This window comes from Brachyhypopomus gauderio, chromosome 14, assembly GCF_052324685.1.
Source record: "Brachyhypopomus gauderio isolate BG-103 chromosome 14, BGAUD_0.2, whole genome shotgun sequence".
Lineage (NCBI taxonomy): Eukaryota > Metazoa > Chordata > Actinopteri > Gymnotiformes > Hypopomidae > Brachyhypopomus > Brachyhypopomus gauderio.
Genome location: NC_135224.1, coordinates 4,379,054 through 4,393,124, shown reverse-complemented (window position 1 = coordinate 4,393,124; position 14,071 = coordinate 4,379,054). Strand labels below are relative to the sequence as shown.

The 14,071-nt window shown below is 52.3% G+C and overlaps 1 protein-coding gene across 4 annotated transcripts in view; it reads left to right on the top strand.

Moving 5' to 3' along the window:
* Positions 1–14,071, top strand: part of mylk4a (myosin light chain kinase family, member 4a) — a 33,716-nt gene that overhangs the window by 9,994 nt on the left and 9,651 nt on the right. For 3 of the 4 annotated variants that reach the window (XM_076972009.1, XM_076972007.1, XM_076972008.1), the window contains exon 1: positions 13,296–14,046. The exons of the other annotated variant lie outside the window; for it this stretch is intronic. In XM_076972009.1, the coding sequence (XP_076828124.1) occupies positions 13,528–14,046 (519 nt within the window). In that variant the 5' untranslated portion in view covers positions 13,296–13,527. Of the gene's footprint in view, positions 1–13,295; positions 14,047–14,071 lie in introns of those variants that run through there. 4 annotated transcript variants of the gene reach the window in all.

The following is a 14,071-nucleotide window of genomic DNA, read 5'->3' as shown; positions in this document are numbered from 1 at the left end:
GTCACTGAAAACGGAGGTTTTTGAAAACGCCTTCCAAGGTGGAGACTTTTGAAAACTCCGGTCTCGGCGTATTCGTGTGGACGGGGAAAACGCATGTTTAGGAAAACGCTGACGTCACATAGTGAGTCTGCGCATGTCTTTTTTTTTTTGTTTACATTCGCTCAGCTTGTTCAGCATGGATACGCAGCTGATACGCAGCCGTGAAACGCTGCAATTAACATGCCAGCCCAGTAGAGGGCGATCGTACTTCCCACAGAATGACATCAAAACACTTGAAGAATCAAATTAAATCAAATATATTTGTATAACGCTTTTCACAACACACGTTGTCCCAAAGCGCTTTACAGGATTTACAAAGTTAACAATAATGTAGCGTGTAGTTTGGATGATTGATTCAGGGAACGAGCCATTTTGAATACTTGCTTTCTTTATTAGAAAGCAGCCCTGTTTCAACACAACGGGTAATGCTTGTGAACTCGGACTTACACATTGAATGGGTGCGGGGTATCGAATGAGTACGAACACACGGGGGTGGTAGGTTTGACAAGCACATTAAAAACACTCATACATACATCGATTAGAAGCTTACATTGTACAGACACATTCATCACATAGCACTTTATCACAAGCACATTACAGACATTATAACACTAAACTTAGCGACCAAATATGACACGAAAGGGATTATGGGAACGATTTGAAAAAACTGAACCCAGCGCATTTAGGCACCTCCGCTGTGTTATGTAATGCGAAAGTAACATTAAATTAAACTGTACACATGTTAATAATCCGCCAATTGCAGTGACAACGAAAGCAATCACGGAGCTGTCCATGCTGAACAAGCTGAACGAATGTAAACAAAAAAAGACATGCGCAGAATCCCTATGTGACGTCAGCGTTTTCCTAAACATGCGTTTTCCCCGTCCACACTACAACGCCGAGACCGGAGTTTTCAAAAGTCTCCACCTTGGAAGGCGTTTTCAAAAACCTCCGTTTTCGTGTGGACGGGAGGCTAAAACGGAGACAAAAACCTCCGTTTTTAAAAACCTCCGGTGTCGTGTGGACGGAGATATTTTTGAAAACGGAGACAAAAACCTCCGTTTTTAAAAACCTCCGGCGTCGTGTGGACGGGGCCTAAGACAGATGAGGTCTGTACCAATGGCTGTACATACACATACAGGGAAGCTGTTGTATGTCCAGGTGGTAACGTGATGAGTGGAAGGAGAGGTCACGTGATGAGTGGAGGGAGAGGTCACGTGTTGAGTGTAGGGAGAGGTCACATGATGAGTGGAGGGAGAGGTCACGTGATGAGTGGAGGGAGAGGTCACGTGTTGAGTGGAGGGAGAGGTCACATGATGAGTGGAGGGAGAGGTCACGTGTTGAGTGTAGGGAGAGGTCACGTGATGAGTGGAGGGAGAGGTCACGTGTTGAGTGGAGGGAAAGGTCACGTGATGAGTGGAAGGAGAGGTCACGTGATGAGTGGAGGGAGAGGTCATGTGTTGAGTGTAGGGAGAGGTCACGTGATGAGTGGAGGGAGAGGTCACATGTTGAGTGGAGGGAGAGGTCACGTGTTGAGTGTAGGGAGAGGTCACGTGATGAGTGGAAGGAGAGGTCACGTGATGAGTGGAAGGAGAGGTCACGTGATGAGTGGAGGGAGAGGTCACGTGTTGAGTGGAGGGAGAGATCACGTGTTGAGTGGAGGGAGAGGTCACGTGATGAGTGGAGGGAGAGGTCATGTGTTGAGTGGAGGGAGAGGTCATGTGTTGAGTGGAGGGAGAGGTCACGTGTTGAGTGTAAGGAGAGGTCACGTGTTGAGTGGAGGGAGAGGTCACGTGATGAGTGGAGGTAGAGGTCACGTGTTGAGTGGAGGGAGAGGTCACGTGTTGAGTGTAGGGAGAGGTCACGTGTTGAGTGTAGGGAGAGGTCACGTGTTGAGTGGAGGGAGAGGTCACGTGCTGAGTGGAGGGAGAGGTCACGTGTTGAGTGGAGGGAGAGGTCACGTGTTGAGTGGAGGGAGAGGTCACGTGTTGAGTGGAGGGAGAGGTCACGTGTTGAGTGTAAGGAGAGGTCACGTGTTGAGTGGAGGGAGAGGTCACGTGATGAGTGGAGGGAGAGGTCACGTGTAGAGTGGAGGGAGAGGTCACGTGATGAGTGGAGGTAGAGGTCACGTGTTGAGTGGAGGGAGAGGTCACGTGTTGAGTGTAGGGAGAGGTCACGTGTTGAGTGTAGGGAGAGGTCACGTGTTGAGTGGAGGGAGAGGTCACGTGCTGAGTGGAGGGAGAGGTCACGTGTTGAGTGGAGGGAGAGGTCACGTGTTGAGTGGAGGGAGAGGTCACGTGCTGAGTGGAGGGAGAGGTCACATGTTGAGTGGAGGGAGAGGTCACGTGTTGAGTGTAGGGAGAGGTCACGTGTTGAGTGGAGGGAGAGGTCACGTGTTGAGTGGAGGGAGAGGTCACGTGTTGAGTGGAGGTAGAGGTCACGTGTTGAGTGTAAGGAGAGGTCACGTGTTGAGTGGAGGGAGAGGTCACGTGATGAGTGGAGGGAGAGGTCACGTGATGAGTGGAGGGAGAGGTCACGTGTAGAGTGGAGGGAGAGGTCACGTGATGAGTGGAGGGAGAGGTCACGTGTTGAGTGTAGGGAGAGGTCACGTGTTGAGTGTAGGGAGAGGTCACGTGCTGAGTGGAGGGAGAGGTCACGTGTTGAGTGGAGGGAGAGGTCACGTGTTGAGTGGAGGGAGAGGTCACGTGATGAGTGGAGGGAGAGGTCACGTGTTGAGTGGAGGGAGAGGTCACGTGTTGAGTGTAGGGAGAGGTCACGTGTTGAGTGGAGGGAGAGGTCACGTGTTGAGTGGAGGGAGAGGTCACGTGTTGAGTGGAGGGAGAGGTCACGTGTTGAGTGGAGGGAGAGGTCACGTGCTGAGTGGAGGGAGAGGTCACGTGTTGAGTGGAGGGAGAGGTCACGTGATGAGTGGAGGGAGAGGTCACGTGATGAGTGGAGGGAGAGGTCACGTGTTGAGTGGAGGGAGAGAGGTCACGTGTTGAGTGGAGGGAGAGGTCACGTGTTGAGTGGAGGGAGAGAGGTCACGCGTTGAGTGGAGGGAGAGGTCACGTGATGAGTGGAGGGAGAGGTCACGTGTTGAGTGGAGGGAGAGGTCACGTGATGAGTGGAGGGAGAGGTCACGTGTTGAGTGGAGGGAGAGGTCACGTGTTGAGTGTAAGGAGAGGTCACGTGTTGAGTGGAGGGAGAGGTCACGTGTTGAGTGGAGGGAGAGGTCACGTGATGAGTGGAGGGAGAGGTCACGTGTTGAGTGGAGGGAGAGGTCACGTGTTGAGTGGAGGGAGAGGTCACGTGTTGAGTGTAGGGAGAGGTCACGTGTTGAGTGTAGGGAGAGGTCACGTGTTGAGTGGAGGGAGAGGTCACGTGTAGAGTGGAGGGAGAGGTCACGTGATGAGTGGAGGGAGAGGTCACGTGTTGAGTGGAGGGAGAGGTCACGTGTTGAGTGTAGGGAGAGGTCACGTGTTGAGTGGAGGGAGAGGTCACGTGTTGAGTGGAGGGAGAGGTCACGTGTTGAGTGGAGGGAGAGGTCACGTGTTGAGTGGAGGGAGAGGTCACGTGATGAGTGGAGGGAGAGGTCACGTGATGAGTGGAGGGAGAGGTCACGTGTTGAGTGGAGGGAGAGGTCATGTGTTGAGTGGAGGGAGAGGTCATGTGTTGAGTGGAGGGAGAGGTCACGTGTTGAGTGTAAGGAGAGGTCACGTGTTGAGTGGAGGGAGAGGTCACGTGATGAGTGGAGGTAGAGGTCACGTGTTGAGTGGAGGGAGAGGTCACGTGTTGAGTGTAGGGAGAGGTCACGTGTTGAGTGTAGGGAGAGGTCACGTGTTGAGTGGAGGGAGAGGTCACGTGCTGAGTGGAGGGAGAGGTCACGTGTTGAGTGGAGGGAGAGGTCACGTGTTGAGTGGAGGGAGAGGTCACGTGCTGAGTGGAGGGAGAGGTCACATGTTGAGTGGAGGGAGAGGTCACGTGTTGAGTGTAGGGAGAGGTCACGTGTTGAGTGGAGGGAGAGGTCACGTGTTGAGTGGAGGGAGAGGTCACGTGTTGAGTGGAGGGAGAGGTCACGTGTTGAGTGTAAGGAGAGGTCACGTGTTGAGTGGAGGGAGAGGTCACGTGATGAGTGGAGGGAGAGGTCACGTGTAGAGTGGAGGGAGAGGTCACGTGATGAGTGGAGGTAGAGGTCACGTGTTGAGTGGAGGGAGAGGTCACGTGTTGAGTGTAGGGAGAGGTCACGTGTTGAGTGTAGGGAGAGGTCACGTGTTGAGTGGAGGGAGAGGTCACGTGCTGAGTGGAGGGAGAGGTCACGTGTTGAGTGGAGGGAGAGGTCACGTGTTGAGTGGAGGGAGAGGTCACGTGCTGAGTGGAGGGAGAGGTCACATGTTGAGTGGAGGGAGAGGTCACGTGTTGAGTGTAGGGAGAGGTCACGTGTTGAGTGGAGGGAGAGGTCACGTGTTGAGTGGAGGGAGAGGTCACGTGTTGAGTGGAGGGAGAGGTCACGTGTTGAGTGTAAGGAGAGGTCACGTGTTGAGTGGAGGGAGAGGTCACGTGATGAGTGGAGGGAGAGGTCACGTGATGAGTGGAGGGAGAGGTCACGTGTAGAGTGGAGGGAGAGGTCACGTGATGAGTGGAGGGAGAGGTCACGTGTTGAGTGTAGGGAGAGGTCACGTGTTGAGTGTAGGGAGAGGTCACGTGCTGAGTGGAGGGAGAGGTCACGTGTTGAGTGGAGGGAGAGGTCACGTGTTGAGTGGAGGGAGAGGTCACGTGATGAGTGGAGGGAGAGGTCACATGTTGAGTGGAGGGAGAGGTCACGTGTTGAGTGTAGGGAGAGGTCACGTGTTGAGTGGAGGGAGAGGTCACGTGTTGAGTGGAGGGAGAGGTCACGTGTTGAGTGGAGGGAGAGGTCACGTGTTGAGTGGAGGGAGAGGTCACGTGCTGAGTGGAGGGAGAGGTCACGTGTTGAGTGGAGGGAGAGGTCACGTGATGAGTGGAGGGAGAGGTCACGTGATGAGTGGAGGGAGAGGTCACGTGTTGAGTGGAGGGAGAGAGGTCACGTGTTGAGTGGAGGGAGAGGTCACGTGTTGAGTGGAGGGAGAGAGGTCACGCGTTGAGTGGAGGGAGAGGTCACGTGATGAGTGGAGGGAGAGGTCACGTGTTGAGTGGAGGGAGAGGTCACGTGATGAGTGGAGGGAGAGGTCACGTGTTGAGTGGAGGGAGAGGTCACGTGTTGAGTGTAAGGAGAGGTCACGTGTTGAGTGGAGGGAGAGGTCACGTGATGAGTGGAGGGAGAGGTCACGTGTTGAGTGGAGGGAGAGGTCACGTGATGAGTGGAGGGAGAGGTCACGTGTTGAGTGGAGGGAGAGGTCACGTGTTGAGTGGAGGGAGAGGTCACGTGTTGAGTGTAGGGAGAGGTCACGTGTTGAGTGTAGGGAGAGGTCACGTGTTGAGTGGAGGGAGAGGTCACGTGTAGAGTGGAGGGAGAGGTCACGTGATGAGTGGAGGGAGAGGTCACGTGTTGAGTGGAGGGAGAGGTCACGTGTTGAGTGTAGGGAGAGGTCACGTGTTGAGTGGAGGGAGAGGTCACGTGTTGAGTGGAGGGAGAGGTCACGTGTTGAGTGGAGGGAGAGGTCACGTGTTGAGTGGAGGGAGAGGTCACGTGATGAGTGGAGGGAGAGGTCACGTGATGAGTGGAGGGAGAGGTCACGTGTTGAGTGGAGGGAGAGAGGTCACGTGTTGAGTGGAGGGAGAGGTCACGTGTTGAGTGGAGGGAGAGGTCACGTGATGAGTGGAGGGAGAGGTCACGTGATGAGTGGAGGGAGAGGTCACGTGTTGAGTGGAGGGAGAGAGGTCACGTGTTGAGTGGAGGGAGAGGTCACGTGTTGAGTGGAGGGAGAGAGGTCACGCGTTGAGTGGAGGGAGAGGTCACGTGATGAGTGGAGGGAGAGGTCACGTGTTGAGTGGAGGGAGAGGTCACGTGTTGAGTGGAGGGAGAGGTCACGTGTTGAGTGGAGGGAGAGGTCACGTGATGAGCGGAGGGAGAGGTCACGTGTTGAGTGGAGGGAGAGGTCACGTGTTGAGTGGAGGGAGAGGTCACGTGATGAGTGGAGGGAGAGGTCACGTGTTGAGTGGAGGGAGAGGTCACGTGTTGAGTGTAAGGAGAGGTCACGTGTTGAGTGGAGGGAGAGGTCACGTGATGAGTGGAGGGAGAGGTCACGTGTTGAGTGGAGGGAGAGGTCACGTGATGAGTGGAGGGAGAGGTCACGTGTTGAGTGGAGGGAGAGGTCACGTGTTGAGTGGAGGGAGAGGTCACGTGTTGAGTGTAGGGAGAGGTCATGTGTTGAGTGGAGGGAGAGGTCACGTGATGAGTGGAGGGAGAGGTCATGTGTTGAGTGGAGGGAGAGGTCACGTGTTGAGTGTAATGAGAGGTCACGTGTTGAGTGGAGGGAGAGGTCACGTGATGAGTGGAGGGAGAGGTCACGTGTAGAGTGGAGGGAGAGGTCACGTGATGAGTGGAGGGAGAGGTCACGTGTTGAGTGGAGGGAGAGGTCACGTTTTGAGTGTAGGGAGAGGTCACGTGTTGAGTGTAGGGAGAGGTCATGTGTTGAGTGGAGGGAGAGGTCACGTGCTGAGTGGAGGGAGAGGTCACGTGTTGTCTGGAGGGAGAGGTCACGTGTTGAGTGGAGGGAGAGGTCACGTGTTGAGTGTAGGGAGTGCTCTGCTGGACTCCAGAGAGCTTCCATATTCTTCACCTCTCGGCTCTTCCCACCTGATGACAAGGGTTGGCAAAGCCGTGCATACCAGCCAAGAAGATCCTTCCAGTGCACCCAGTACACCATTCAGTACTGCCCAGTACACCTGTGCTAACGATTCACTACGGTGACCCACATGACACTCAATGTCACAACCTACTTCATTGGTGTCCATCTATGAAGATAAAATGATGCTCCTTCCAGTACTATATGCATGAACCATTAAAATCTCATCTGAACAACAACACACGGAGTGGAAAGAAAACTAACTGGATTATACAAGGTGTATTTAGCAGAATACCAATTACATCCAGAGTGTAAAAGAAGGAAAAAGGTCACATTTGTTTTGACTTTCAGATGTTGGCCTTAACTGAACATGAAACAGAAATTCAGACGTACAAAAGGCTGCTTGAGTTTACGGTACACAACAACGTATCACATGTCAGATATATCAGATAAGTTTGAGGATATTTTATTGCATTATAATGAACAGTCCCTGGCCCTGATGGGAAGACATCTCCTGTGGTTTCAAAACCCAGAGCGTGACGGGAGTTGACCCCGCACGGCACCCTTAGCCAGGGCCTTAGCACACACCCTCAACCCTCAACATACTCCATAAGCACACCCAGTCACTTCAACGCTCTCGCCTCAGTCCTGCCGTGTTGGCAGATGCTGGGAGCAGTTTGAGCACTCCTGGTCCACACAGGGTGATGGAGACACCACAGGGTGATGGAGACACCACAGGGTGATGGAGGACACCACAGGGTGATGGAGGACACCACAGGGTGATGGAGGACACCACAGGGTGACGGAGGACACCTCAGGGTGACGGAGACACCTCAGGGTGACGGAGACACCACAGGGTGATGGAGACACCTCAGGGTGATGGAGACACCTCAGGGTGACGGAGACACCACAGGGTGACGGAGACTATCACCACAGGGTGATGGAGGACACCTCAGGGTGATGGAGGACACCTCAGGGTGATGGAGGGGGTGATGGAGGACACCAAAGGGTGGTGGAGACACCACACGGTGATGGAGACACCACAGCCATGTTGGCTGTTGTTCATACGCAACAGAACGCCGTTCTGGCAGATGCTAAACTAAAAACAGCAGAGAATGAAGTTTTGCAGACAGCCTCTACAGGGAGAGGGAGATAAATGTGTGTGTGTGTGTGTGTGTGTGTGTGTGTGTGTGTGTGTGTGTGTGTGTGTGTGTGTGTGTGTGCTGGATGAAATGGTGTGTGTGTGCGTGTGTGCTGGATGAAAGGGTGTGTTGTGAGAAAGGGTGTGTACTATGAGAAAGCATGTGAGCTGTGTGAAAGGGTGTGTGTGTGTGTGTGTGTGTGTGTGTGTGTGTGTGTGTGAGAGCTTAGGGAACAGTGAAGACATGTAGCAACACCCTGTGTGTCCGAGTCAGGCTCTACGCTCGGGGGAACCTCCTGTCACTCAGGGTGCATTATGGGATTTAGGAGGCTGAGGCCACTATATTATTAAGCATCTGTCATAAACAGGATTTGACTAAGGCCTCTCTCTCTCTCTCTCTCTCTCTCTCTCTCCCCCTCCCCCGTCTCTCAGGCTGTAATATTAACTCCTATTCTTGAGGCAGTATTTAGATTTGTTTTCATCCACTATTTTAAATCTGCTTTTAACTGAACACTTGGTGGGTTATTTCATGTTCGTGCTTGGCTGTCTGCCTGCAGTATATCTGTCAGTAGCAGGTCTTATTTCTGCTCAGGTTGTACTGCAGCAAGCCCAGTACAGTCACGTGGCCTCGTGTCTGTGTACACGCAGGGCCTCTGTGTACTGGCCTTGTGTGCAGAACACAATATGGACTTATTGCGTATACCCACTGCAGATTCCTGCATTCACAGCAGATGTGGGAGTCATTCCTGGACATCTGAGCGTCAGTATTATATAAGAAACCTTGTGATCACTTGTGTACCAACTCGTCATTCACCAGGCCAGTTCACCAATTCTCTATGCCTCCTTTCCTGAATACCTTCTCATTCATGTACAGAGGTCCTGCTGTAGTGGCGTTTGCAGAAACCTGAACTGTGTTACTGGATGGTCACGTAGCTCCCCCTGCTGTTGACACTTAGACATGGATTGCTAAGATCCATTTTTAAAATAAATGTTAAATACCCTCATCATGTACTGATGGATACACTGAACTACATCACACACACACACACACACACACACACACACACACACACACTACACACACACACACACACACACACACACACACACACACACACACACACACTACACACACACACACACACACTACACACACACACTACACACACACACACACACACACTACACACACACACACACATAAACACACACACACACACAAGCACACTACACACACACACACAGACACACACACACACACTACACACACACACACACTACACACTACACTACACACACACACACACACAAACACACAAACACACACACACACACACACACAAACACACACACACACAAACACACACACACACTACACACACACACACACACACAAACAAACACACAAACACACACACACAATCACACACACACACACAAACAAACACACAAACACACACACACACACACACACACACACACACACAAACACACAAACACACACACAAACACACACACACACACACACACACACACACACACACACACACAACATCATGAGCTCCATCCACCAATAGATACATTCCAGAGAATCTTCAGGGATGCCTAACCTGTTCAAGGATGTGACAGGAGGCGGAGCCACACGTGTCCGTCCTGTTTCCAAGGTCCCGGCCACATGTCTCATCTCGGTTCTGTATAGTACACACTCTCTTGCACGGACGGAGTGTTCTTACCGCACCGTGACCAGGCGAGTGTAGGCCTCCAGCCAATGGAGCGTCAGCGCTGTAATATTCCCCCAGGATCACGTTTGCACATGGCTGCTACCTCTCACCATCTGTGTTTACGTGCATCCAGCACGGAGAAGATGAGCCATGAAGATATCACCGCTGAAGAGTCAAACTCACGTCTCTACTGGACACTTCAACGGTTGTTTGTTTCGTGAGCCGTAAGCGCTAAACACCTTGATGTTCGAGACGAATGTTCCAGACAGCGTGAAATGCAAAAAAACTGTCCTGAGATTGTTCTGTTGTTGTGTGACCAAAACTGTAATGCAGACACAAGGCTTGAGCTATTCAGACCTCGTTATTATGGCCTTTGCTGACCTAACACTCGATCAAAAACACTGAATAAGTTGTGCTGGCTTGCTTGCACAGACATCACATGTCCTGTGGACAACCTGTCCAGTAAGGAAACTCATGTGCAAATGAGATGTCATTTGCAGGAATGTTTTCCATGGCACTGCCTTTATCCAGCCCGGGAACACCAGAACCAGTCTGGCATGTGTCTCTTCTGGCTCTGGTTGGCCCATGTGTGGATCCTTTTACCAGTTGCAATGTTCTAGAGGCCCGGGGAACAATTTGTGCCCAGCCAGCAGTCAGGGAGTTCAGCCTGGAGGAGACTGCAAGCAGGCAAAACCCCCCCCTCCCACCACCTACCCCACCTACCCCACCCCTGTGCCAACACTCCTCAGAAGGGGTCCTGACCCGTGGCTCGGGTGCTGTGTTTACAGATGACTTGGGGGTTGTGGTGCGGGTTATGTTGCTCTCACATTAATTAATGCCCACTCCAAATGTGTACACGGAGTCTGCTGGAGTCAGGAGTTCCACAACACCCGCCTCCACCCACAAGTGCTCCCCCGCCAAGGTGGAGAACCGTCCTGCCTCTCCGCCCCCTCCTCACCCGCCTGGCACCACCCGCCCGACACATCGGGCCCCGTCCAACAGGGAGTAAGATGCTATTAATGGTCATGCAGGCTTGTATTTCTCCACCTGGCCGTCTGGTTTAACTGTAAGCCACCAGTGGTGCGACCCCCGTGGCGGGGCCATCTTATGTAAGGCGGCTCTGTAGCGGTCCGCGTTCGCTCCGGGTCTCGTGGTCGTAAGGGCTGGAAATGGCACCTGAGTGGCACCGGGCCCTGGGCTCCACACTGGACTCCGGTTTCATTCTCTGGCACTGGAGGCTCGTGTGTTTTCCTTGGATTTGCCATTGGATCACACTAATCATAGACCCCCCCCCCCCCCCCCCCCCCCCCGACCCGAGCATGTGGGTATCAGTCTGTTACCCCACACCACTCGCCTGGACACCTTCAGCTTTAGGACACAACAACATTCATCGGGATTTATTTGACCTGTTTCATTACATCATCACACATTTCCAGTTTCCTCTTCATCTTTGTCTGATTTGTGCAGACTGACTTGTGTCTGTTCATTTACGTCGACTGTGTACACGTTTGTTTCTCCCAGTGTTCTTCTCTGCTGCTTCTGTGAACAACTTCAGCTCCGGCAGTGTTGTCGTTGTTGCCGTGTGAATCACCTCCACATTGCTGCGTGCTGTGGTCTGTGGTCTGTGGTCTGTGGTCTCTCGCAGGAACAGGTGCCGCTGCCACCTCGTCAGCTGGGGCATCTGTTTGATCTCATTCGTCACATTTCTGTCAGTATCACCTGTTCGCAACCAGAAGGAAATGGAAGGGTTCAGTGAGCCCCCACGCACCCCTGGTGTCTACTCGCACTCTCCAGCAAGCCTCCGCCATGCCTGGCTTCAACGTTTCCTTTTAAGAATGACCCTGAACGCAGGGCACAACGAGATGTTTGGCACTAAAAGTTGTGTTTGGGCAGAGGGCGGGAGGCTCAGGGCACAGGGTTCGGGGTTCAGGGTTCAGGGTCCCGGGTTCAGACCTGTCCTGGCAGGGCTGTGGGTACCACGCTGAGCATTCTGGGAACAGAAGGTGGGGCTATTCTGGGCAGAGGTGAGCGATACCCAGCTCAGTTTCCGGACCGTGCCACCACTTGTCAAACACTTGTTTTTTTCACTGTTAGCCTGAAGGGAAACGTTGCTGGAGAACATGAATGTGGCCGTGTGAAACTAGCAGGGACGTGTGAGCTGGACCTCCTACAGCAGCTTTAATACGTTTACAGGGCAGCGTCAGCAGTTATCAAACACAGCATAACGTCCTCAGCTGTTATGCAATGGTAGAAATGCAATGGTGATGTAACAGTAATGAGCAATTAGCCAAGTGTGTGAAGGAGATGGGGGTATTAGCGTCTCTGTGTACGGGCTGCATTTAGACACACCCTGGCGAGAAATGCCCTCGCCTCAGAAGTTTGCTCAGTTTTATAGGGTACAGCGGACAGATTCACATTTCATTCTCCGAGTTAAAATTGATCTGTAACTGTCTGAACTGTGCATGAGTTTCTTTGGACGGTTGGAGTGGATGTGTTTCGCAGTAGAGTGAGACCACATAAATCATGTCCTCGTCACCCTTCTCCAGTTACGGCGTTACTCTGATGTGATACTCCACCTGCGGCTGCATCATGGCCGAGTCAGTGGGACACTGTGGTGACTATACACACTGGATCAAAAGGTCTGACAACAGCCAGACGTCAGTTAGATGTGGCAGCACATGTGGCCTGCATGACTTAGCCAATCAGGGTCTAGCAATGTACATTTTGGAACAAATTTGAATTTATAATTATTTAAAAATTTTGGAACTGTTTTTTTTGTTCGGATTGGAATCTCAGTATACTACTCAAATTATACTATACTATATATAATACTCGGAATCTCAGTGTACTACTCAAATTATACTATATATAATACTCGGAATCTCAGTATACTACTCAAATTGCATAATTCCTCCAGTTCATAAGCAGAGTTACACTGAAAGCTAAAGTGGAAAAAGTCTCTATGATTTAGTTCCATGACCATGCACACTCTCCAAGGCACACTGTGTGTGTGTGTGTGTGTGTGTGTGTGTGTGTGTGTGTGTGTGTGTGTGTGTGTGTGCGTGTGTGCGTGTGTGCGCGTGTGCGTGTTTAAGTGTGCGTGTATAAGTGTGTGTGTGTGTGTGTGTGTATGTGTGTGTGTGTGTGTGTGTGTGTAAGTGTGTGTGTGTGTGTGTGTGCGTGTGTGCGCGTGTGCGTGTTTAAGTGTGCGTGTATAAGTGTGTGTGTGTGTGTGTGTATGTGTGTGTGTGTGTGTGTGTGTGTGTGTGTGTGTGTGCGTGTGTGCGTGTTTAAGTGTGCGTGTATAAGTGTGTGTGTGTGTGTGTGTGTGTGTGTGTGTGTGTGTGTGTGTGTGTGTGTGTGTGTGTGTGTGTGTAAGTGTGTGTGTGTGTGTGTATGTGTGCCTTTGACACCTGGCTATCAGGAATGTGTTCATGTTTAGCATTTGGAGAGTCTCAGATATCACCGAGTTCCTTCCCTTCCACCTTCACGCCCCCTGCTGACGTTCAAGCTTGCCCTCCCTCCCTCCCTCCCTCCCTCCCTCCCTCCCTCCCCTCTCCTCCCCGCCCCTCCCCAACCCCTCCCCTCCCCTCCCTGGTTACATTTAGGGAGGCCGGGCCGCTCTACCCTCTATGTCCGCTCTGTGTTCAAAGGTGGCGTGATCGTGTTGAATGGAGCCGGGGCAATAGAAGGAAACACTTGTGACATTCAGCATTTATTGCACTTTTGTTCGTGTATTTTTGTTATCGGTTTTCTGAGGCATTGCTTTGTATTTACGTTATCTCTGGATTAATTTTACGTTATAGCACATTTGTTAGAAGGACACAATATATTCCGCGTTAGACCAGCTTCTTGAGGGTTCATGCTATTTGCCACCATGCCTTCTGTGGATAACAGTCACGGCATTGACCTCATTCAAGTCAGAATTGAGTCTCTGAGCAGCAAAATGGACACGCTCATAAGTATCCAGGAGAAGGTGCTCAGCCGTCTGGACAACATGTCCCAGGAGCTGGACGGTATTGAGAAGGACGTGGAGACTCTCAAAGTGGACAAGGAGGAGATTAACCTGCCGCCATCGAGCCACGGCAACGGGCCGGCGGGGGGCGTGGGCGGCGAGGTGAAGGGCGTACGCCAGGAGCTACGCAGCATCGTGACGGCGGTGAACGAACGCTCGGAGGAGCAGGTTCAGAAGTTGGAGGGGATGGAGCGTCTGGTTCTGAGCATCCAGCAGGTGGTCAGCTTCATCGGAGAAAGTGTTAAGACCTCCAGGATCACAGAGCTGCTATTCAAGAGGCCAGCGGGGCGTAAGAGCAAAGTGGGGTGCAAGACTAGGGAGGGCAAGCAGGCGGCCAGGAGACAGGGCCATGCTCCGCCTGCTAAGGTGAGTGGGACGTTCTGCGTCTGCA